At 38.0% G+C, this 23,171-nt stretch overlaps 1 protein-coding gene across 1 annotated transcript in view; it reads left to right on the top strand.

Annotated features, from left to right (window-relative positions):
- The window catches only part of LOC134390134 (contactin-4), a 353,707-nt gene that overhangs the window by 310,095 nt on the left and 20,441 nt on the right, over nucleotides 1–23,171 (top strand). The window contains exons 12-14 of the mRNA XM_063113414.1: nucleotides 14,213–14,388; nucleotides 18,735–18,852; nucleotides 22,929–23,087. Of these exons, the coding sequence (XP_062969484.1) occupies nucleotides 14,213–14,388; nucleotides 18,735–18,852; nucleotides 22,929–23,087 (453 nt within the window). The remainder of the gene's footprint in view (nucleotides 1–14,212; nucleotides 14,389–18,734; nucleotides 18,853–22,928; nucleotides 23,088–23,171) is intronic.

Raw genomic sequence — 23,171 nt, forward strand, 5'->3', positions numbered from 1 at the left:
CAGTAATAATAATATCTCACACTATGTAGCTCTTTATGGTTTATGAAGCATGTTAAAATCCATTAACCCATTCTGAGTTTCATAATCATCCCGGGATGCTAAATATCATCACCTCCAAACTACAGATGAAGAAACTACAGCTCAGAAATATCAAATAACATCTTGGTGGTTAAATACTTAATCAGTGCGATGTGTCCAAACTGGAAACTAGGTTTTTAGATACTAAATTGAGTGTATTATACATTTCATTATGCTGACATTTTTAGCAAAACGTATGTCAACATCGGAGCATCACTAAGAGAAGGTCTTATCCACCCTGAGAAATAAGTTCCAGCTACCATTTCTGAGATGAGCTCTGGGACAAGGCTTATTTCTAGTGAAATGAGTGCCAAGCTTATTTCTGGTGTTCCAGCATTGTTTGAGAGCTTCTGCCGTGGAAAAAGATGGCAGGGTGTTCTGTTGGCTGCCGTGAACAGTGTATCTAGTGTGAATGGTGCCCTCTGCAGTTGTGAAAAGTGGCAAGTCCTAATATGGTGACTAAATGCAAGACAGTCTTTTTATGGAAAGCAAATAGATAATGGATACAAAAGGATTTTATAAACTATGGAATGATCTATAAATGCAAAGGACCCTGTGCCTCACACACGTTGCCTGCTTTGGTGAATGAATGAACGAACTGATTTTTCTTACTTATCTCTCTGCAAGTATTGGTCTATTTGATGCTGTAGCGATTTGCAATGCTTCGTTCTCTCTTTCACACTACAGCCAGAGAGACATCATAGGGTCTTGACATGAGTCATACAAATAATGAATACATATTTGGCATAACCTGGAATGGGGTCATGCCTCACTATCTTCCCTACCAATAGTGAGCTGTTAGATTTTAATGGATAATCTAGAAAGTAGGTACATTTCCTGTCAAGTTTTTAAAAAATTGTTGAGGAATGGACATCTAAGTGCACATACACACAGAGAGAGCACACACATACGAATACATACCCCTAAGAATTTTGTGTGTTTTAATTCAAGTAATTAACAAGTTTCTGGAATTAGGAAGTCATTTTTTTTTTTCAGCTAACCAAGATCTAGCCAGAAAGCTGTTTCTCTTTTTGCCCTTAACAAATCTCTTTCTAAAAAGTATCCTACCAGTTTTTAAAGCTGACCATTACTCAATATTTTCAGACAGTAGCACTAGAGTACTTCACTTAGCACCATGGCAGAGCCTAGCTGTCATTGTAGAAGGCAGTAAATGTAGAATTGGAAAATGTGCGACTTTGGGTCAAGTCAGAACTCTGACTTAAATTCCAGGCACCCTGTAGGTGGAAGTAGCAAAATACAGCTTATCTATAAATGACTATATTTATAAAGATGCAACTTGCCTAACAAAGATTTTCTATTTTAATATCCTAAAAACCAAAGGATGGAAGGACTAACTTTTCACTTCTAAAAAGTTCTTTTGTGGCTATGTGCATGCATTCCTCCTGGGATGAGTGTCCTTTATTCAGCATGTGATGTTGTTGGTGTTTGGGGAGTAGAAGACTCCCCTGCTTTCTGCCTGCACCATTCTTGCTCTTTTTCTGTGTTTTAATTACCTTTTCCTCATCTACCAGCTTTCCCTTTCTCCCCCACCTCCACTACTCTTTACATAGATTAGATCTAAGTTTTAAAGTATTTGATATATCTTTGGATTTTATGTTTCCTGTACCTAATTTAAAAGACATGAAAAGTTGTAAACAACACTCTGATAGTAAAGTAAATTAAGATGCTTTAAGCTTCTCTGACCCTCAATTGATTTTTTTCTCTTTGGGTCAGCAACTCTCAATAAAAAGAAAAGTTTCCCTATCTCTAGTGTGGAAGATTGCAGTAAATGTGCAGTGACCCTCAAACCTACCCCAGAGAGTAGTTCTTCTTTCCAAGAAAGTGTTCTCCAACAATTTGCCTCTTTCTCCTCAAAATGAAGAGCAGTAACAAAATTGTAATTCAGGACTTTCCTAATTTTTATTCTGTTTCCTTTAAATTTCACTGAATGTGTATACAGATCCCACTCTGAAGCATGCAACAGGAAGAAGAATCCTTTAACTAAACTCATGATGTCTTACCTAATGTGCTCACCAAGGGGGCATTTGAACAATTGCAACGGCCTAGAAGCTATGAATAGTTGCCCACTCTGAAGGATTTCAGGAAAACGTTCAGTTAGAATTACAAACAGCCCCCAAACAAGTCTGGAGGACCAGACTGCTAGAGGAGTGGGGAGGGTGGGTGGTTTGATTTTGCTTTGCAGAATGCTTTATAAATCAATTCTACGTCAAATAAAGAGAGGGTAGCTAATAATGTCACCAGGTTATTAATACCTTCTGTTTTAAACTTCATATGCTCCTCAGTGACCCCTTTTCAAATCTATAAGCAAACAAAGAAGTACTGCTTTAGAATATGAGAATTATTGTCTTTTTCCCAAGACGCAGAGTTCTTAACTGAAGAATCTGAAAACATGTAGAAATTTGCTGACCTGAGCAGGTTAAACAGAAAGGAGGGACACTTTCTCCTTCTGCTGAGGTTCCAGCACCATCTACTGTCCAGGATATTAATCTTTCCTCACGTTGCAGACTGCATGAATGGGCACTCTGTTGTTACTTTGCATGTAATGACAATGGAAGGCATTGCCTTTGGAATTCATTGTCCTTGCCTCAAGTGTACATTTCATTCTTTCATAGTTTAAGTAAATATTCACTTACTTTGTATCCATATATTCAGTCAAATGCCCATCAGATGCACTAATATATTCCTTTAATCAGCAAAGACCTCATTGATGCCATTCTTATGCATTGTCTATGATGGAATTTACTTTATTTCACTGACACTAATGGGATTTCTTTGGGACCCTTTTGCCCAGTGACTCATAAGGGAGAATTACTCATGTGTAGTAGCTGAAAGAAACAGGCCTATAATCCCTCCTCAAACAGAAAGAATTGTAATTATTATTTGATAGAAGTGTTCCTCCATGGGTAAAAGATACCTGTGTTTCCATTTATGATTCTTTTTTATCTTCCTTCACAGTCAAAGGAATGCCATGGAGTGATTTTAGATACAATTTATTTAATTTGTCAATGAGAATACTTTTTCCATCTATCCTTTTAGATTGTCATTTCTTTTAATCATAAAGAAAGCTTCAAAAAGAAAACATGAGGGTAAACTTTATAATAATCTCCACCCACACACACCTCTGTTATTACTTGCTACTTTGTTTGGGCAGTATTTTTATTCATAATGGAAGCTTAGGCACCTGCAGAAAATGTTTTGCGTTTAGAAAGACATCCCAGCTGAGAAACTCTACTACTAAAACATGGCACAAATTCAAAACCAAGAGGTTTGCTTTCCCTGGTGGTAGGTAAAAATAAGAGCGAACAAGTTGACCATGAATGATTTTAAGACAAATTATAACTTGCTTATTAAAAACAAACAAACAAAACCCCTTATTAATAGTTGTAACCAAGTTAGAGACTTGGGAGGCAACCTAGAGCATGTGGGTGTCATTAGAACAGTCTTCAAAATTAACTAGGTACTTTATGCTACTACATTTTGACCAGGCAAACCTAGTAACTTTGATTATCATTTGGCTGCTTGTTTCCCAAGTACCTACACCTGGTCACCCTCAATTGGCTTGTGCATAGCAGTTTCCATTTGTGGCAGTCAAGCTTATTAAGCAGCTCTGCTTTGTGTTTTCTCCCCAGTCCTTGAAAATAGATCAGTAAGCATTCTGCTCAGGGACGATTTGTAAATTGCTCTACAGAAGGCTCCAGTTTGTGCCCCCCCAACTGGGGTCACAATTTGCCTTGTATTTTTTCTGATGTCATTTGTCAAGTTGCACAAGTTGTTCAAAGAACCAGGTTGCAATACTACGTGGCAGTGCTTTTTGGCATGAATCGATTAAAAACCTTGACTCGTGAAAGTGCCCTACGCCATTGCTGTGTTTTTCTGCCCCCTAAAAGGGCAGATTTACTTGTCTTCAGCCAAAATAAAATTATCCAGTTTTTTTCCAACTGGTTCCACTTCTTTTCTTTATACAACAATGTCACATTTTAATTGTGTTCACAAAAAGGTAAGAGAAACAAGGATGCTATTGAGAAAAATAGCCTATGTTTGTCTTAAAATTTTAAAAATTCTCAATTCTCAGGCCTTGATCTAGGCTCCCTGCCAGGGAACTGGGGCAAACAACAACAAAATTCTCTACCCAGATTTGAGAACTTTAAAGGATATTTACCAATGGTCAGAGTGGACAGCAAGGGCAACCAAGGAAAAAAGGGACAGACCTGCACAATACAGGGTGAAATGACCTATATTTTGCTAGGCTGTAGGATGCAAACCCCAAATCCCTCACATACCCTGATTCAGGCCTTCACAACCACACAACAGGGAGGAGTGCTTATGAGGAGAAAAACTACCTTATAAGATGAACTTCCAAACCAAAATTACATAGATCACGAGGAAGTCTGCCACCATAAGAGGCAATCAGCAAATACAGCAAAGAAGAATTCATACCTGCAAAAGTAACAATAATGGAATAATCTAAAGTGGATTTTTGGCTAAGTATGTGTGGATTTCTCAAGAATAACCTCACCCACCATCATTCCCTACTTCCCCACCTAACGCCCTGTCAGAATGGATTCGTTTCTGAAAAGTAACTCAGGAGAAAAAGGACAAACTGGAAACTACGGTGTTTTCGTTTATGTGTTTGTTTTAATAGCTGCTTTAAAATGTAGACTAATTACCCAGCAGAGAATAATAATTAGAAAATCAATCAATTTTTTTCCGCTTAAGAATAAATTATTCTTTGAAAGCTAAATATAATTTTAAGCAATGCCTTGCTCCTGACAATAGGTATTTTATGGATGTTTCGACTCAAAACTTCTCCCTGCTGTGAAATGCAGAAATTCAGTGTATAAATTTTAGTAAAGCGATACATTTCCTTTGTTCATTCTTCTTCTTATAAGTAGCATAAAACTTTAATTTTTAAATAGCATATGCTCTAGAATTAGAGTTAGTTATCTTTTTAATTTTATTGTTTTGTGGTGTATTCGCTTTAAATATTTACATTTTAAGTATGAAAGCAATCTTCCTTTCCATTCCATTCCCTTCTCTTCCCATCTTCCCTTCCCTTCCTTTCCCAGTGCAGAGGAGTAATCACAGTGGCTGAGGTGCAAGATGGTGAGAAGTTTGGAGAGCTGTATGGAGGCATTGGTCTGTGAGCCCAGAATCCCAGGATGTGGTATGGTTGCTTGTGGATGCAGAGGTAGTGGGCAGAGGACATAGCTGGCAAGGTTGAGGGACTGGTTATACTGAACAAAAAAGCAAGTTGATTAAACAGATTAACTAAATGTTTTCAGGATAAGATATAGAAATACTTTTAGATGTATATGTTTTATACATATGTGTATACACACACACACACACACATTTTCCTACTCTGTTGGCTGAGCTGGCCTACAATCGATGACCCTTAGTAACAATGAGCACATTGGGTATCCACATCTTGGTTTCTCAAAAGCTTCCTTCACTGAAAAGAACCAGGGCACTGGCCAGTTAGCTCAGTTGGTTAGAGAGCAGTGTTGTAACACACCAAGGTCAAAGGTTTGGATCCCCACACTGGCCAGCCACTCCCCCCTTCCCCCCCCCCAAAAAAAAGAGAAACACGGTTCCCTGGAGAAATGACTGATTCTAGGGTTGTAGCAGGGAAAAGTATAAGATGAGCCTGGAACATCTTATTGGACCATCTTACTAAATGATAATGAAATGTCAAAAGGATATAGAAGTCAGCTTAAAAGGACTCCTGCTGGCCAAGATGGAGACAATTTGAGCATCAAAATAAATAATGATAATAATATATTACAACCTACTGAATAAAATCACGAAGCCATGAGTTTATACCAATATGAGTAAATAAGTAAATAAATGGGGGAGAGAGAAAAGCTCTATCTTAAAGTCAAATGTCAACGAGTATATGTAGAAGGAATGAGAGAAATGGAGATATCACCATGTGGCAACCATCACAGAGGTGATTGATTCAGGCCGGAGTTTTAAATGGATTCTAAGGCTGTTGAGTGAAGGTTTGGTGAGCATTGGGATGTTGGTTTAATCTTGGAATTCTTCCCCACAAAATGCTCATCAGTGACAAGGGGGAAATGGATAGTAATTATAAGGTGGAGAAGCCAGGCAAACACCATCGTGTGCATGTGTGTGTGTGCGTGTGCGTGTGTGCGTGTGCATGTGTGCGCGCGCGTGTGTGTGTGTGTGTGGAGAAAGAGAGAGAAGGAAATAAGCAAATGCAGTAAAATATTAACTATTGGGGGAGTCTGTGTGAAGGTGAAAGAGTTCATAGTTTTCTGGCAACTTTTCTGTAAATTTGAAATTATTTTAAAGTTAATTATTTTTCTTCAAAAGCAAGAAAAGATACAAAATGTGGCCTTAGAAGGAAAAGTCAGTAATGAGCACAGTGAAGGGCCAGAGCTTGCACAGTAAGTGCTGAGTGAACCCCCAGGTGGCTCCCTTTTAATGTTCTGTATTCAGCATCAATCAGCATAAATAGTTAAGAAATACTTCACTGTAGCTCCCTGATCTACAGCACTTCAAGTTTCAGAGACTTATTTTAATCACTCACCAACATGGCTATCCACAGATCTTCAATAACATATCTTTAACCACCTCTCAAGAGAAGGGACAGAGCTGGCATCAGGGATTTTTATAAGTGTGTGATGTGGTCCCTCACCCCCAGGAACCTGATTACACAGGGGAGAAGCAGGATACATGTAAAAGAGATAAATGGTATTCTCCAGCAATGCACAGGTTTAATGTTGAAGAAATAGAACAGTGAATGCTGACATGCTTCATGAAAGGAAAGGAGCTCCAGAAGTAGGGTGATCAGAAGGGCATATGGGGGAGGTAGCTTGGATTCATATATTCTCCAAAGAGACAATAGGCTTCCTCCAGCCTGGCTGGCCATCAGGGTAACCTGGCATTTCTCTCTCTGATGGTGCACACCTCCACTTGAATGCTTCTAGAAATGGATACTAATGTTCTTCTGAGGCAACCCATTTTCCTGTTGGAAAATTCAAATTATTAGAAAATTATCACTTATATGGAGTCAAAATATGCCTGCTGGTAGTTATTCTGCTTACAACATTGGAACAACACAAAGTAAGCTTCATTTATCTTCTGCATATAAACCATTCATATATTTGAAAACTACTGTCATGTCTCTCCTGATTTCTCTTTCTCATGCTAAATAAACACTTTCAGTTATTTTAGCCATTACAGATTAGACCCTACACTAACCTAAGTGCACTAATCTGTCCATGAATCCAAAGGATGGTCCCAGTAGGTTGTTTTCTGACTAATGCAAAATACAACCAGATTAAATCTCTAAATTAGAAAATCACATGCTATTCATGAAACCCAAGTTTGCATTATCTTTCTTTGACAGCTACATGGACTCTGTGGACACAGAAATGCTCAAGTCTTATCTATGTGAGCTGCCAATTTCCTAGCATGTATCTTTGTAGCTGATTTTAAGTGTAGTTTTTTGCCTTTATCCCTATTAAATTTCATTCTATCTGGAAAGGTTGGTCCAGATTGAAATCACTGTGAACCTTGATTCTCATCTAATGTATAGGATCTTCCTTTTAGATTTGTATTTTACACAGAAATTATAAATATAGTTTACCTGGCACTGATTCTATTTTATTGAAAGAATGGGGCCAACTGTAGAGTGATGAAATTCATCACTAGAAATGCTACCGTCAAGATTATTGTTATTATTAATCAACCGTCTTTGTTGTAGCATTTCACTATTACTAAAAATAGTTCTCTGTCCAGTCTCCCTTGCGTCATTTGAGATGAGCTATCAGCTCTTTGACTAGCTCCAGCCCTTTGAACAGTCCTATTTTTAAAATTCTCCCTATAAAAATTAATTTGTAAAAAGAAGACACAACCCTGCTTGAATGGCATCATCAAAACCATTACAGTCAAGAAATTTGCTAACACAAAAGATGTGTCCCCTTCCATGAATTAAGATGACTAAAGTGCACATTAAATACCTTCCTGGTGGACACCAAGTGAGTATCTTGGCACTGGGAGTGAAAGGTAAAGAAACTAGAAACTGAAGTGAAAGGATTTACCTGGTATAGGGCAAGCAGCATCAAAATGGAATTCTTCTGTGGACCCAAACGCACTTGTTTTTACACATAATAAGAGCTATAAATCAGAAAGTCTTTCCATCAACAATGAAAGTCAGAATATAATAGAGCTTGGATAAGTGTTCTAATTTATGTATATAATTGTTGATCTGATTATTAACCAAGTGGTTAATAATTAAATCTTCCTCATGGTTGTTATGATCTTTAGAACAAAGCACTTAGTCTGCCTTTAGTCATCTATATATTACAGAAAACACTATAAAAAGTAAAAGAATGTTTTTTAAACTCTAGTAGGGTTGAGTACTTGGTAAATATATTTTTTTTAAGCATCAGTCCTCTGGAGTTCTGAATTTATCATCTTCCATAGTATGAATCAACCACTAGTTAGCAAGTTTAGTGGTATTGCTCATCCTATTTATTGTTGCTGTTTAATCACATCCAAATTCAGCCATCAATTCATGTCCTGAGTTCTAATTGCCTTTGCGGGTTCTATGCACAGAACAATAGCTGGGGTGACTCTTCAGAACAGGAGTCATAAATATAGGTTCTTCCTGATCTTGATGAATTAAAACCAAAGGAGGGGAGACAGTTTGTTTTGCAAGAAGCCATCTGTTTATTTGTGTACAGCATTTGTATTCAAATTTAAGGAAATTAGTCAAGTAAAAAGCATGAGAATTCACAACACAGAAAACAGGAGTCTGAACAAATATACACTTTGAAAAAAACAGGTAGCTAATGAGATTTTGAGCCTCTTTAGTTTAATCTTCTCTACTCCCCAGGAGACCTTTCTGGTGTGTGTACAGTGCATGACTCACTTTGCATTGATTCTTGCTACATCAGGGCTCAGAACGTGAACTGCAACAAGTGCTAAGTTAATGAATTAGCAACTGTCAGCATAGCATCTGTACTCGCATAATCTTGATTTAGGAAACTTCTCTGGTCCTTAGTTAATGGGCAGTTGAGTTTACCACTAATAAAAATCTGTCCCAGATCTCTACATGTGCATAAAGAGATGAACGTTTCTTTAGGAAACAAATGTCATTTAAAAATGTGAGCGAGAATTTCAAACAGCTCTAGGCTCTGGGGTATGTGCCAACTCCTTGCTCCTTGTCCAGGATTTGTCAAGAGAGAGGAAAACAAGACATTTTTAAGGAGTTGATCCTGGACATTTGACTCTACGCTCCTAAGTTTGATGCGAACTGAGAGCTTGAGCCAGCATTTTAGGCATAAAATCATCATTGCTTGTTACCATCTAAAGCAGTCACTTCATTTTTCTTTCAGTAAAGCTCTCTAAAACCATGTGCACCCCATGGCAGGAATTCTTTGAATCCCTTCCCCATTCAAATATCTTCAGTTGACGACTACACATAATTAAGAGTAAAGATTGCTGTTAAGCCCTTAAACTTGTTCTCTGGATGATTTGTGCATACATACTAAGTTTTCAGTGAAATGAGGAGAGGCAGAATAGCAGAAGAGACAGTTTCTTAACCACTTTTAGGCATCAGTCTCCTCATTTGTTAAATAGGGATGAGGCCACGGGCTGCCCCCTCTGCCTGGAAGCAGGCAAGAAACAGAACATACCTGGGTCCTAGGCAGGAGCCAAGGGCAACAGCCCCTGCCCAGAAGCAGGCATGAAGCAGAGCACACCTGGGTCCTAGGCAGGAGCCAAGGGCAGCAGCCCCTGCCTGGAAGCAGGCAGTGAGCATGCCAAAAACTCCACTTCCATGGAGGTGGCCCACCACAGCTTTTGCCATAGCCATGTCTGCCACAAAAGTGGCTTGATGCCACAGCTGCAGCCACAGCCACCGTACAGGTGGCCCACCAGACACTCAACTGCATTGACACAAGGAAAGTCACCAGCAGAAACTGGAAAAAGAAGAGGACATGTCTCTCCTCAAAGCCCATTCCAGAGTAATAGAAGAAGCAACTGCTCTACCACATAACCAGACATCAATTTAGAGATACTAGAAATATAAAAACCCAAGAAAATATGACACCACCAAAAGAACACAGTAATTCTTTAAATACCATACCTTACAGAGCATAACTCTTGAAATGACTGAAAAGGAATTCTGAGCAACAATCCTAAGGAAACTCTCTGAGATATGAAAAGACTCAGTTAGACAACATAATGAAACATGGAAAAAAATTGAGGATGTAAAGGAGGAAATTTATAAAGAGATTAATATCTTAGAGAAGAATGTAGCAGAACTCATGGAACTGAAAGATTCACTCAATGAAATAAAAAAGACAATCAAGAGCTTAAGCAGCAGGCTAGAACAAGCAGAAGAAAGAATTTCTGATCTTGAAGATAGTCTTTTTGAAATAATCCAGGCAGACAAAAAAAAGGAAAAAAGAATTTTAAAAAATGGAGAAAATCCAAGAGCACTAGCAGGCAACGTCAGGCACACAAACATTTGAATCATGGGTGTTCCAGAAGGGGAGGAGAAAGGAAAAGGCATGGAAAACCTATTCAATGAAATAATAACAGAAAATTTCCCAGGTATAGGGAGAGACATGGACCTTTAGATCCAGGAGGCTCAAAGGTCCCCAAACAGATTCAACCCAAAAAGATTCTCTTCAAGACACATTATAGTCAAATTGGCAAAGCTCAAAGACAAAGAGAGAATCTTAAAAGAGGTAAGAGAAAAGTGTCAAGTCACCTGTAAAGGAGCCTCTATCAGACTAATAGCAGACTTCTCAATAGAAACTCTATGGGCCAGAAAAAAAATGGGATGATATATTCAAAATACGCAAAGAAAAAAACTGCTGGCCAAGAATACTATACCCAGCAAGTTTGTCCTTCAGAAATGTGTAAATTTCAGAAAATAGTGTACTTTCCAGACAAGCAAAAACTGCGGGAGCTCACTACCACACAGTAAGCCCTTCAAGAAATTCTCAAGGAAGTCCTGCATCCTGAGTCCAAAAAACAATGATCACTACCATGAATACACAAGAAAGAACCAAATCCACTGATAGAATAAAAAAGCAAATGAGAAGGAAAATGAAAGTAAATCTTACCTCCACAAAAAAACATAATGACAATGTAGTAATAATGCCCTGCTTTATTTCTGATTTTAGTAATTTTGGTCTTCTCTTTTTTTTTTTTTTTTTTGGTCAATCTAGGTAAAGGTTTACAAATTTTGTTCATCTTTTTAAAGAATCAACTTTTGGTTTTGTTGATTTTCTCTATTTTTTTTTTTTTAAGGTGGCAATATATTTTTTTTTTTAATTTTATTTTGTCGATATACATTGTGGCTGATTATTGCTCCCCATCACCAAAACCTCCCGATTTTCTCTATTTTTTTAATTCCCTATTTCATATATTTCTTTTGTAATCTTTGTTATTTCCTATTTATATTTGCTTTTGGTTTAATTTGCTCTTCTTTTTCTACTTTCTTAAGATAGAAGTTTCCATTACTAATTTGAGATTTTTCTTATTTTTAATATAGGTGTTTACAAGTATAAATTTTCCTCTAAGCACTGCATGAGCCCTGCATCGTACAAATTTTGATACCTTGCACTTGATTCTTATCTCAAAGTACTCTCTAATTTCCCTGTGATTTTTTTTTTTTACTCATTGTTTGTTTAGGAGAGTATTGTTTAATTTCTGCATATTTGTGAATTTTCTAATTGCCTTCTGTTATTGTGGTCAGAGAACATATTTTCTATGATCTTAGTATTTTTAAATAAATGAAGACTTGGTTTGTGGCCAAAAAATAAAATTAATTAATTAAAATAAATAGGGATGATAATAATACCTATTTGTTCGGAATTAAAGCACTTAACAGTTCTAAGGGGCTCAGTTAGTTATTATGAATGTTATTCCCTCGGCCTTCTTTATATCTGCTGTCCACATCCACATAACAAACAACACATGCCTGGTAGATAAATCAACGAATAAATGAATGATGCATTAAAATGAAAATCTAAATTGCAAAATCAGTGGACAGCTATTTAAAGTAGGATTAGACAACATTTTGCCACATAAAAATCATAGAGATACATAATTCTAGCCTGGGATTATCTGTTTCAGTCTTCATTTTATAGATGAGGAAAATTCAAATTCAAAAATGTCAAATGATGTGTTTAGTCAAAGTGGGGCTATCCCTAGATTTTTGCTTAGAATAAGATTTGGTCTTACCTCCTTCCCCTATTTAAAAAAAAGTCCTAGTCTTTATCTATTCCTGAGGGTCAGTGAATCAATAGAGCAGGTTTTACTACATTACTTGCAAAAGTGAAATAAGGGATTTTCTGTCCTGTTACCTCTTGGCTGGCAGTACCTGTTCACTTCTCATTTCGTGGACATCACTCATTCCGTGGTGACTGAAAGCACCACAATCTACTTATCGTGCTCTTTTCTTATTTTCAGAAAACAGCAAAAGTATATCCCATTACTAGATTATAATTTATTTAGGACAGAGATTTCCCTTTTCTAACAACTCAAGATGTTTTCTTTCCATAGTTGGATAGAAGGGTAGAAAAACTGTTTTAAATATTCCTTTGGAAGAGGAAATTTTAGAGTGGGTCATTGGAGAGTAAGACCCATCAAAAGTCTCCTATAGGATATAATTTCAAAATTCCCAGCTGAGATTTTAATCTGAGTTTACTTAATAAATATTTACCTACCCCAAACCCTGAAACACAATCCTGTGAATATAAAAGAGGATTAATCAGTGTTCTTTTCTTTTTTTGTTTAGTTATGATTTTTCTTCTTTGTAATTGTTTGCTTGATTTGGGTCTGTTTACTACATAGAAATTTTTGGAAAGGCTGAATTCAGAATTTCATTTGTTAGGCATTTAAATGGCCTTTATGTTGAACTGAAACTGCATTTCACCATTGTACTCTCTGACACCATTTAGGAAATCATGTTGCAATGAGAAATAAGGGACTACATGTGTATAAATGTAGCTTTGGAGTTTATAAACTGTCTTGGCTAAGCAAGCCCATTTTATCCCCAGTAAAACTGTAATGTAACGGATAAACCTGAAAACTGATTGGTAGTTCTTATTTTATTTTATTTTGTCAAAACATAATTGATTGTACATATTTGTGGTGTACAGCATTGATTATCGATACATGTGTACAATATGTGATGCTCAAATCAGAATAATTACTGTATTTATCATTACACAATGTATTCATTTTTTGTGGCCCTTTACCAATCTCTCACCAACCCCCAATAGTCTATTTAAAGAAGTAATGTACGTGTATCATTTTATCAGTGATGTTCATTACAGCATTATTTATATTTATTATAAAATTTAAAATGCCTAAAATGCCTCCCAGTTTCTCCATAATGGAACATTATGCAGATTATAAAAATATGATGACAAAGTTATATATAGCTACATTATATTAAGTTGAGAAAAAAGGAAAATTGTATGTGTAGCATTTTACGATGATGTAACACAAAACAGCTAAAAAACTATAAACCAAAAAGATTGGAGGAAATTATGCCAAAATAAAAATAGAGGTTTTATGTAGGTAGGGATTTTTTGTTGTTTGGGGGTTTCTTTTGTTTTGTTTTGTTGTCTCTTCTTTAATGTTCCTGAATTTTCTAAATTTTCTGTATTAACACATTTATCATTTTTATAATAGGAAAAAAAAGCCCAACAAACTTCAAATTAACATGGGCTTTTCTGTTTGCACTCAACTGAAATGTAGCTTTCTAGTGAAACTGGAGAGATTTGAAAATCTTTTCAAAGAGACAGTTTCAGAGCAGACTGCAAGAAAGCATGCCCTTCTGTGAGCGTCTTCAGAGATCTAACCTCAGTGCTCCCAAGCTGAGTTCTGTTGCCCTGCAAAGAATCACATAATGAGTGTTTTCATCTTTTCATATTAAAAATGGCCTCCTGGCCTGAATCTGAACTTCCCAGATGACTGAGGTTTGATGGTCACAGCCTAAGAAAAAATAAAGCAAAACTACTTCGTACTTCATCTGGCTCTTGGATTCTACATTTTATTTCCGCACAAGCCCACAGGCTTTGTCATTGGTGTTGTTTGTTTTGTTTTAACTCTCCAGATCCAACAAGGGTAATGGTACCTCCTTCCAGTATGGATGTCACTGTTGGAGAAAGTATTGTTCTGCCATGCCAGGTAACACATGATCATTCACTAGACATCGTGTTTACTTGGTCGTTTAATGGACACCTGATAGACTTTGACAAAGACGGGGACCACTTTGAAAGAGTTGGAGGGGTAAGTATTAATATCAAACTATGCACAGGAAACATAGGATGCAACTGAACTTCTCAAAACTGACTCATACTAACTTGTTTAGACTAACTCAAAAAGAAATATAGTCACTCTGTTATAATTTTGTTCAAGCACCATTTTAAAAGAAATTCTTGGTTAATTCCTGCTCCTTTTTGCATAATAAATGCAGCACTGCTAATTGAACAACTCCAAATCTGCATAGCAGGCCTGCTCTCTAATCTGCACAACAGTCCTACAGGTTAGTTCTTCATTCCTGTGTGTGAATGAGGAAATTGAAGCTCACATTATTACTTGCCTTGACATCATAGGTACTAAATTGAAGAACTAGGCTTTAAACTTCAAATCCCAAGCTCTATGGCCCACACCATACCATACACCATAGAACCTGATACAGAAAATAGCATAAGGATAGTTTCCTTATATGTTTTTAGGCTGCTAATTAAATTCCCTCTGGCTCTTGTAAAAGACTCATCATTGTGAATTTAGAACTTTCTTTCTTGCATCTGAAAGTCTGATTTGGTTATTTATTATCTCCAGGTAATTTGAATCCAAATGGTTGGGTTTTCAAAATGCCTTACTTTCAATAAAAATATGTATTATCACTGAACACATAACAAGAAGAGGTTAAATCTGGAAACAATTTGTGTCTATCACAATCTTTCTCAAATTTTTTTTCTTCCCTAAAACAGCCTTACATTCTCATTGTAATAAAGATTCACTGTGGCTGCCATTCTCATGGAAAAATCCAACCGAAACACAGCAGAATATAAAAATGGAGCTATGATTTGAAAAGCCCTCCTCACCCTCTATGCGGCTATAAGAATCTGATTTGTCCACCCCGTCTTACCCTCCCTCCCTTTATGTTGAGAATAAATGGTCTAAAGCTTACAAAGTTATCCATATGATATACCAGAGGCATATTGTCCACCCAGCTATAGTACTAGTCCTGTTCATGGCTTTCTTGCTGGCTTTCTCAAACAGCGTTTCTCATTTGAGTCACAGAATACCAAAAACTATTTGAATGACTTTCTCAATTCTCCCAAGGATGGTATCTAACTGATACCATGTTAGATGCACAGGAAAGAAATTAATTTATTACATTAGTGGATATCTTGGTTCATTAGGGATTCTCTCTTGGAACCCCAGTAGAGAAAGGCTGGATGAAGTTGCCAGTATTAACCATTCTGGACCTCTTTCCTATGATTCAGCTTAATAACTTGTGCTAAGTAAGAGGGAGATTAACTACTTCACAAGGGCATAGAGGGTATTAAATACCTTGAGGTCTAGAAAAGTTCATAGCCTAATGACTACCACAGAAGTACTTGATAAACTTCAATGGTTGTACTAATTGAAGGAAGAGGTAACACTGATTGTAATAACAGGAAAGTATAAAATTGAGAAAATTCTTCATATATTAAGCAGAATATTTGTGTTCACACTAAAAACAATTTCCTGGGCAGGGTAGATATTAAAAAATATTATCTCCCAGAATAGCACAGGCACCAGCCAATCAGAACAGATACCTGACCTGTTACAACAGATATCCTGCCAATCAGACGCATGTGGCCTTTACGCTGGATTGGTGCCAGGGCTGAGGCATAGATGGGAATCAAGCACTAATGGTCACCATTTGCAGAGACTGCTGTCTGTAGAATTGCTGTTATTCATTTATCATATAGGAAATGTCTGTCTCCTCTGTGAAACTAATGCTAACCCAAACAGCTATTGCTAAGAAATAAGCATAAAATTAAGGACAGCAGTACACCTTGTGAGATCTAAGTGTATTAGCTACCAGGATCATTAATATCTATAGAGTTAGAACTTAATAAGAGAAGAGATAAGCGAGTGCAGTTCTGAGGTCAAGTCCATTTCAGTTTCTACTTCCTGAGTCAGCATGGTGATGGTTGGTAGAGTCAGCCTACTGAGGTTTCAGAAAAGTTATTATTTCACTGTCCTCTGATATTCCTGAGTGCTGTCAGGAACAGAACAGACCACAGTGCGGGGGGGGGGGGGGGGGGGGCGGGCCTGGATTAAGCTGGTGCTGTTGTGTTCTCTTTGTTAGGAACACAAATGTAGATCTTAGTTAACAATGTGATCTGGATGAGTTAAAAGGGAAAGAGAAAGTTATTGTGGTCTCCCGTGAGACTCTTACTTCAATCCTGACTTCATTTTTTCCTGTTTCAGTTTTACTTTAAAAATACAAATCAAGCCAAAATTTGTAAATAACTAGACCATGTTCTAAATAACAAAGTCACAAAATTCTGTTAATAGGTTGCTATGATCCGAAATGTCCAGGCTACAACAAGTTTTAACATTCAAGCCCTCAGGGAATAAAATGAGTTATTGAGATAGTGCAGGCATTTCCTTAAAACCAGCATGGCTTCCCACCTTCCCTGTGCACATCCCCTTGTGAGGCAAACTTTTTATTTAAACCTATACTTAAAAGTCTGTCATGTGAAATGTCTCAGGTAAGGAAGTATTGATGATGTTGATGATAATTCCTTATATTTGCAAAGTGCCTAATCATTTATCAAGCACTTTCGTATATATGAGTATTTAGCTCTTTAATCCTCACAGAAACTCTGTCAAATATTTTAGCAATTATTTTCTTATTTTACTGAGCAGTCATAAGACTTGATCAGTAAATAGTGGGTTCTGGATGAGAGCCTGTGTTATAAATAAATGAGCTTTTTGATTAAAAATATCACAGCTCTTCTTGAATTAGATTTAATGTCTTTGACATGATTATTTCACAAGAAAAATTAATCATGACCATCGATAACAACAGTTTAAATCTACTCTGTGCTTTACAGTTTTCAGAAGGATTTCACATACGCATACAATCTCATTTGATTCTCACAACCTAGCACAGTAGGCAATGTGTCCTTTCAAAGGTCAATAAACTAAGTCTGAGAGACATTAGGAGACTTGAATGAAATCACACAACAGGGATCAGCCCAAGACAACTGAGTAGTGAAAGTGCAGCTCTCCCTTCACTACATGCTTTTACCTTTCCTCTAATCCTATTTACAACTGACAGTCCATGTCTTCCATTGTCCTTGGTAAATATGAATGTGATGTGTCATACTGAAAAAAGAAAGGAAACCAAACACACATGAATTATGCATGAGGATAAAGTCTTTCTGAATGGTAGGATAGCATTATCATTAAGAACAGGTACTGGAGCTGACTATGTGGCTGCATATCCTGGCCCACCATTTACTAGCTGAGTGACTTTAAACAAGGCACCTAACTCTTTGTGCTGGTTTCCTCATCTATAAAATAAGGATAACAAGTGTACCTGCCTCATAGGATAAGTGAGCACTTAGTGAGTTAATATCAGTACAGCACTTGGAAGGTGCCTGATGTATGTTAAATACCATGAAGCATCGTCTATTATTATTGTGATTTGGAGAAATAGCAACACAAGGGTCTATGTCAACTTTCTCTTCTATAGTTTGAAATGTAAAAACTAGGGAGCCAGTATACCCTAAATTATCTTGTCATCTGTTGGGGATTTAGAAAGAAGTGTAGCTTTCTGAACCTGGCCCATAGGGTGGTCTCTTGCTCAAGCTTTTGATTAACAAGGCTATGAAACCAAACTCCAAGGTATAGTAGTGTTTTCCAGTTAAAATGCTGCCTTGATGATAGCCTGTGGAGGCATCTCCTCATATTTATTAAAAGTACTATGCTGCTGAAAGGTGTAGAAATATTTCTGGGGCACATATATATCCATACCAGGATGTAATTAGTCCTATTCATCTGCTAATCAAGTGTGCACTTGGCATTTGGAAAACAAATTAGCACCATTCCACACTAGATAATGCAGATTTCCTTGGAGAGTCTGGTCCTCATAATCTTTCATTCAAACCTGGGAGCAATCAAAATGCTGGCTATAAGGCAGGGTTGTACAGTGCAATGTAGATGCCTCCAAATGTTGACTTGCTTCCCCTTTCCAAAGATAGAGTTCTAAAGTATTGGAATGCCAGCGAAGGCTGTAGGCTGAGGGCATATATAAAGAAACCCAAAAAACTAGCTCAAGAGCCACCTTATGTAAGTTTAAGTGCTTCCAACATGGGTGGCAAACTGCTGCAGAGTTCCAGAGAACCCAGACACCTGAGGTCCTGTCAAAGGTGTGTTCTGAAGACGTTGGTGTGCTTATCTCTCAGGCAGGCTCACATATTTTTAATAGGCCATGGCTTGCATCACTAATGTTTTCATCAGCCAGTGTAAAATAAATCCATTAGTCACAGTGTCCTTCATGTGATAATGGTATTTAAAGCTCATTAAAAAGTAATTGTAGCCACTTTCCCCTACTTTATCAGCAGGATTCAGCTGGTGATTTGATGATCCGAAACATCCAACTGAAGCATGCTGGGAAATATGTCTGCATGGTCCAGACAAGTGTGGACAGGCTCTCTGCTGCTGCAGATCTGATTGTAAGAGGTACTGGATTTATTTATTTATTTCTTGTCCTTAAAATATTCTTGTGATATCTACTCTAGCACAGAGTTCTGAAAACCCCAGGGATTTAGAATTACAGGAAAAACTCAGGCAGAAGCTGAACATTATAAACAGTGGTTAACAGTCCACAGAAGCTTAGTGTGCATGTATTTCTCATAGGGGATTATCAGAAAGTGCGCTGAGCAAATCCAGTTCCTTTATATTGAAAATAACTCCTGCTAGTGCCCCAATTATGACCGTTGGAGTTGATCTGACCTTCTAGAATAACTTTACATGAACAAAAGCAAATAGTTTGAAGATGGATCAAACTGTGTCTTTTTATGTTTTATCTGGGCTAAACCAAATTAGTATTTTAGGCCACTGGTATAACAGTGATTTAAGTAAAATCATCATCAGGTTCTCCCTAGTGTCCTTTTTTTTCCCTTAAAGTTAATAGGGCTGTCTAGTTCCTAAAATATGGCTTTGGAGGACACCACCTTCTGACTGCCTGAGGTGTAGTAAATAAGCTGAGAGGTGATGTAAAGATAAACATTTGTGAGATTCTCCTGAGTACTTCCAAAATGACCTAACTTGGACCTGATAGCTATGACCACCCTGGCTGAACCACACACCAAGCCTCATCCAATTTGTAAAGGAACTATAAATGGACTTTTAAGAGATATTTTTAAGTGAAATTTAAAATCTCTGTGAACCTATGTACATACCAGAATCAAACCTATGCATACTCGGGGGTTTTCTAAAGAATTAAAAGTGAAGCCACCCAGAACATCACATTAATCTACTGGCTAGCATCTTCTTCCTCAGAATCCCCAACTGCTGGTGTTGAGGCATCTTTGGCCAGCTGGCTGAGCCCATTACAGAACTTTGAGTGCAAGAAAATAAAAATTCAAGATATCAAACCTGGTGGCAGGGTGAATCTGAGTGCACAGGGAACAAGGTATTATTGGAAGCCACAAAAAGTGTTGCTACATCCCCTAGGCATAAAGTGAGGGGGAAAATGTGTGGGAGTTAGCAACTTAAACTCATTGTCAAGAGAGGTTAGAGAAAAATAGCATTTACATCATGTCTGCTTTGGTTCCCCTTTAAATTGCCTAAAAAAAATCTTTCACTAGCGGTGCAGATAAGGGCAAGATAAGAAAAAACTTTCAACCAAAGTACATTTAGTCACAGAATAACTTATGGAAACATGTTTATTTCCATTTTAAAATACACCAGAGCTGGTCTCCTCTTCCCTTAGGGCCAAAAAAAAAAAAATTCTGTTGTTGAAAATTTATCCTCTATTTAATTAGGATAATGTTCAGATCAGCAGTTTAAACACCAATAAATTAGACTAATAAATATTTAAATCAGTACTACTTGAAGTTCTTAAATGATATTGTATACTTCATTTCACAGAAAATAACATTAAATACCAAGAGGAATTTGCAAACGCAGTCTGAAAGAAAATCTAGTCTAATCAGTTAATAAGGCCAATAAATTAATATGCCATTTAAAGCCATAATCTTTCATTTTATCTATTCCTGCTCTGCCCTGGCAGCTTTCCTGCACGTTACAGAGGGCAGGCAGAAATGTATTTTACTGCCCTGGAAGAGATTTTCATATTTGAAACTAGAATAGCTTTGAGTCTTGGCTCTGGCTCCTGTGAGTCTCTGCCACGTGCTCAGATTTAACCTATAGCACTGAAATGGCTGCTAGAAAGGTCACCCTTCCCTGAGTGAGAAACAGACACTGGTGTCAAACCGATATCCCCTCTGCCATTGCCTGTGATGAAAACTTCTATGGGCCCCTGACCATTTTATCATTTTGTTCAGAGGGCAAAAATTTGCACATTTTGCTATTTTGAAAGAGGGACCCAACTTCCCTAAAACAAAGTTGGTAAACATACTGTAAGGTCACATCTACACATTAGTGGGTGTGGATAGCAGGATGATAAAAAGGAACAAACAAACCCATGAAAGAACCATCTTCTCTCCAATGGACAAATTCATTCTGCCCCTCATTTCCTTCTTACACAGCGGTCAACAACGGGCTCACATACTCCCATAGATTTAATTTTTGGAGGAGTTCTGAGGAGAATACTTTTCTATTTGTGGTACTTAGATTTTAAAGGCCATCAAAGCAGCATCTATAAAGAAAAAAAGGATGGGGGTGCTAGCAGGAGAAAGCTGGTGAGAAAAAAAGAAGATTCTATTGTCTTCTGGACTTTATCTGGTTAATAAGTTTCCCAAAGACCAAAGGTTACCTTAGCCCTATCTAAGGTGGCATTAGACTGACATGCTGAAATGTCAACATGGAAAATTAATCAGTTCCCACATACAGATTTCCAGACATTTCATTCAGAAGTGGGAGGGAGAAGATAAATTTAGTCCCACCTGTGGGTCTATAAAAATGATTTTTAAAAAATGAAAGAGAACTTAGGGCATTACATAAAGGGTGGAGTGAATCCTAGGACAAAGTCTCAGCTTTGGGAAATTGCCATTAACTTCTTGCCACCACTCTGTGGGAGGTCTCTTCCCCCACCCCCGCTCCGCTCCCCATCCCTGTGACATGGTCCCATGGTATTTTGGCAGTACATTTGATTGCCGTGCTGGGGATTAGCAAATCCCTCCGAGGAATATCTCCTTATGCCTGTCTAATGGATATGAGGTTTGTCATTATGTCCCCCTCACAATCAGTTTCTCTCCTGAGGGGGTTAATTGTGCCTTGTTAAAAAAGCATTTAACTGCCTGGTAAGAAATTTTCATGTTGCAAACTAGGATTGCTTGGAGTCTTTGCTGTGGCTGTGTTGATATTTTGTCTTTGACTGCCAACTGCTTTCCATCCCTCTGTTCCTTTATAACTTCCAAGCCTTCATTTACATCTGGTTTCCTCCCTTTTCAATGGTATAAGAAAACGGACAGAAACAGTGAACATTGGGAGGATAAGTAGAAAAATACAGGTATGACTTGCAGAAACTACAAATGAGGGTTTTTAGACTACAGCCCAATTTTGAAATTGCTTTGAAGAAGGAAGAGCCCGATGAGTCCTGAGCTCTGGCCATTTTCACAGCGGTTCCCTTGCACCTAGGTGTGTGGGGTGCAAGGGGAGTGTTGGGAATGATGATGCAGCAGACATGCAGAGCAACACTGTGACCCCCAAAGTTTTAAAGCCATTTCCACTCAAATTTCGATCCTCAGGAGTAGAAATGACCATTTCCAGCAACTTGTAATCTTCATGAAATCAGGACTGATATCTGTCTTTTGCCACTGTTGCTGGATAACAGTACCTGACCCATGGTAGGAACCCCTAAAGATATGGTGAATGAGTTAATGAATTTGAGCTCTTATGGTACCCCAATATTCTCTTTTAACATGAAAACAAATATTCTATTGTAATTCTTTACCTATTAGTTTTTCTGATTATACTGTGGGTCCCTAGAAGGAAGGGGCCATATCTCATTCATGTCTGTAGTCTCAGAGCCCAGCAGAGTTCTGGGGACCTAGTAGGTATTCAAAAAGGATTTTGATGTGGCATGACCTTGCCAGGAGACTTCTGAATCCTGAGAGACCAGGTGCAGGCCCTTTACCATTCCCAGCTAAGAAAACAGGAAGGGTTAGGAGAGGAGATTTGGGTCACAGGAGTAATGGGGGGGGGCGGGTGATTGCCTCGGCAGAAGCCTCAGTTTGGCCTTTCCCCACCAGCAGTGTTGAGCTGCACTTTGTTCAGCCTTTGGGAAAGTGGAGGAAAGCCTGGGGTTGTGCCTTTGGTTTCGAGAACACCCCTTTCCCTTCCCAAGAGCTCCAGGTCAGTCCCATCCAAAGGGAACTGTCCTGACTTCTACTGTGGAGAAGTAAAACTGTAGAGAATTTTTCCAGAAAGAAGCCAGCTTGCCCCTATGGCCAGGACTTCTGTGTCTGACATGGTTTCTCATCTCCAGGAAAAAAAAAAAAAAGGATTTGACAAGTAGTGAATCTGTGAGTGGTAAATAAATGATTGATTGGGTCAACATCCCAAGTTAGTGGATCATTTACTTGGACATTTGAACACACTCTAATTCTAAGGGTCTTGCTCTTTCCCAGGTCCCCCAGGTCCCCCAGAAGCTGTGACCATAGATGAAATCACAGACACCACTGCTCAGCTCTCCTGGAGACCCGGACCCGACAACCACAGCCCCATCACCATGTATGTCATTCAAGCCAGGACTCCATTCTCCGTAGGCTGGCAGGCAGTCAATACAGGTACCATATCAGATGCTTGGTGCTAGTGTCTCTCGGGGACTTCTGGAACTTGCCATACTCAACAGACAAAGCACTGTGGCAGAA

The sequence above is a fragment of the Cynocephalus volans genome, chromosome 11, assembly GCF_027409185.1.
Source record: "Cynocephalus volans isolate mCynVol1 chromosome 11, mCynVol1.pri, whole genome shotgun sequence".
In the NCBI taxonomy this organism is placed as follows: domain Eukaryota; kingdom Metazoa; phylum Chordata; class Mammalia; order Dermoptera; family Cynocephalidae; genus Cynocephalus; species Cynocephalus volans.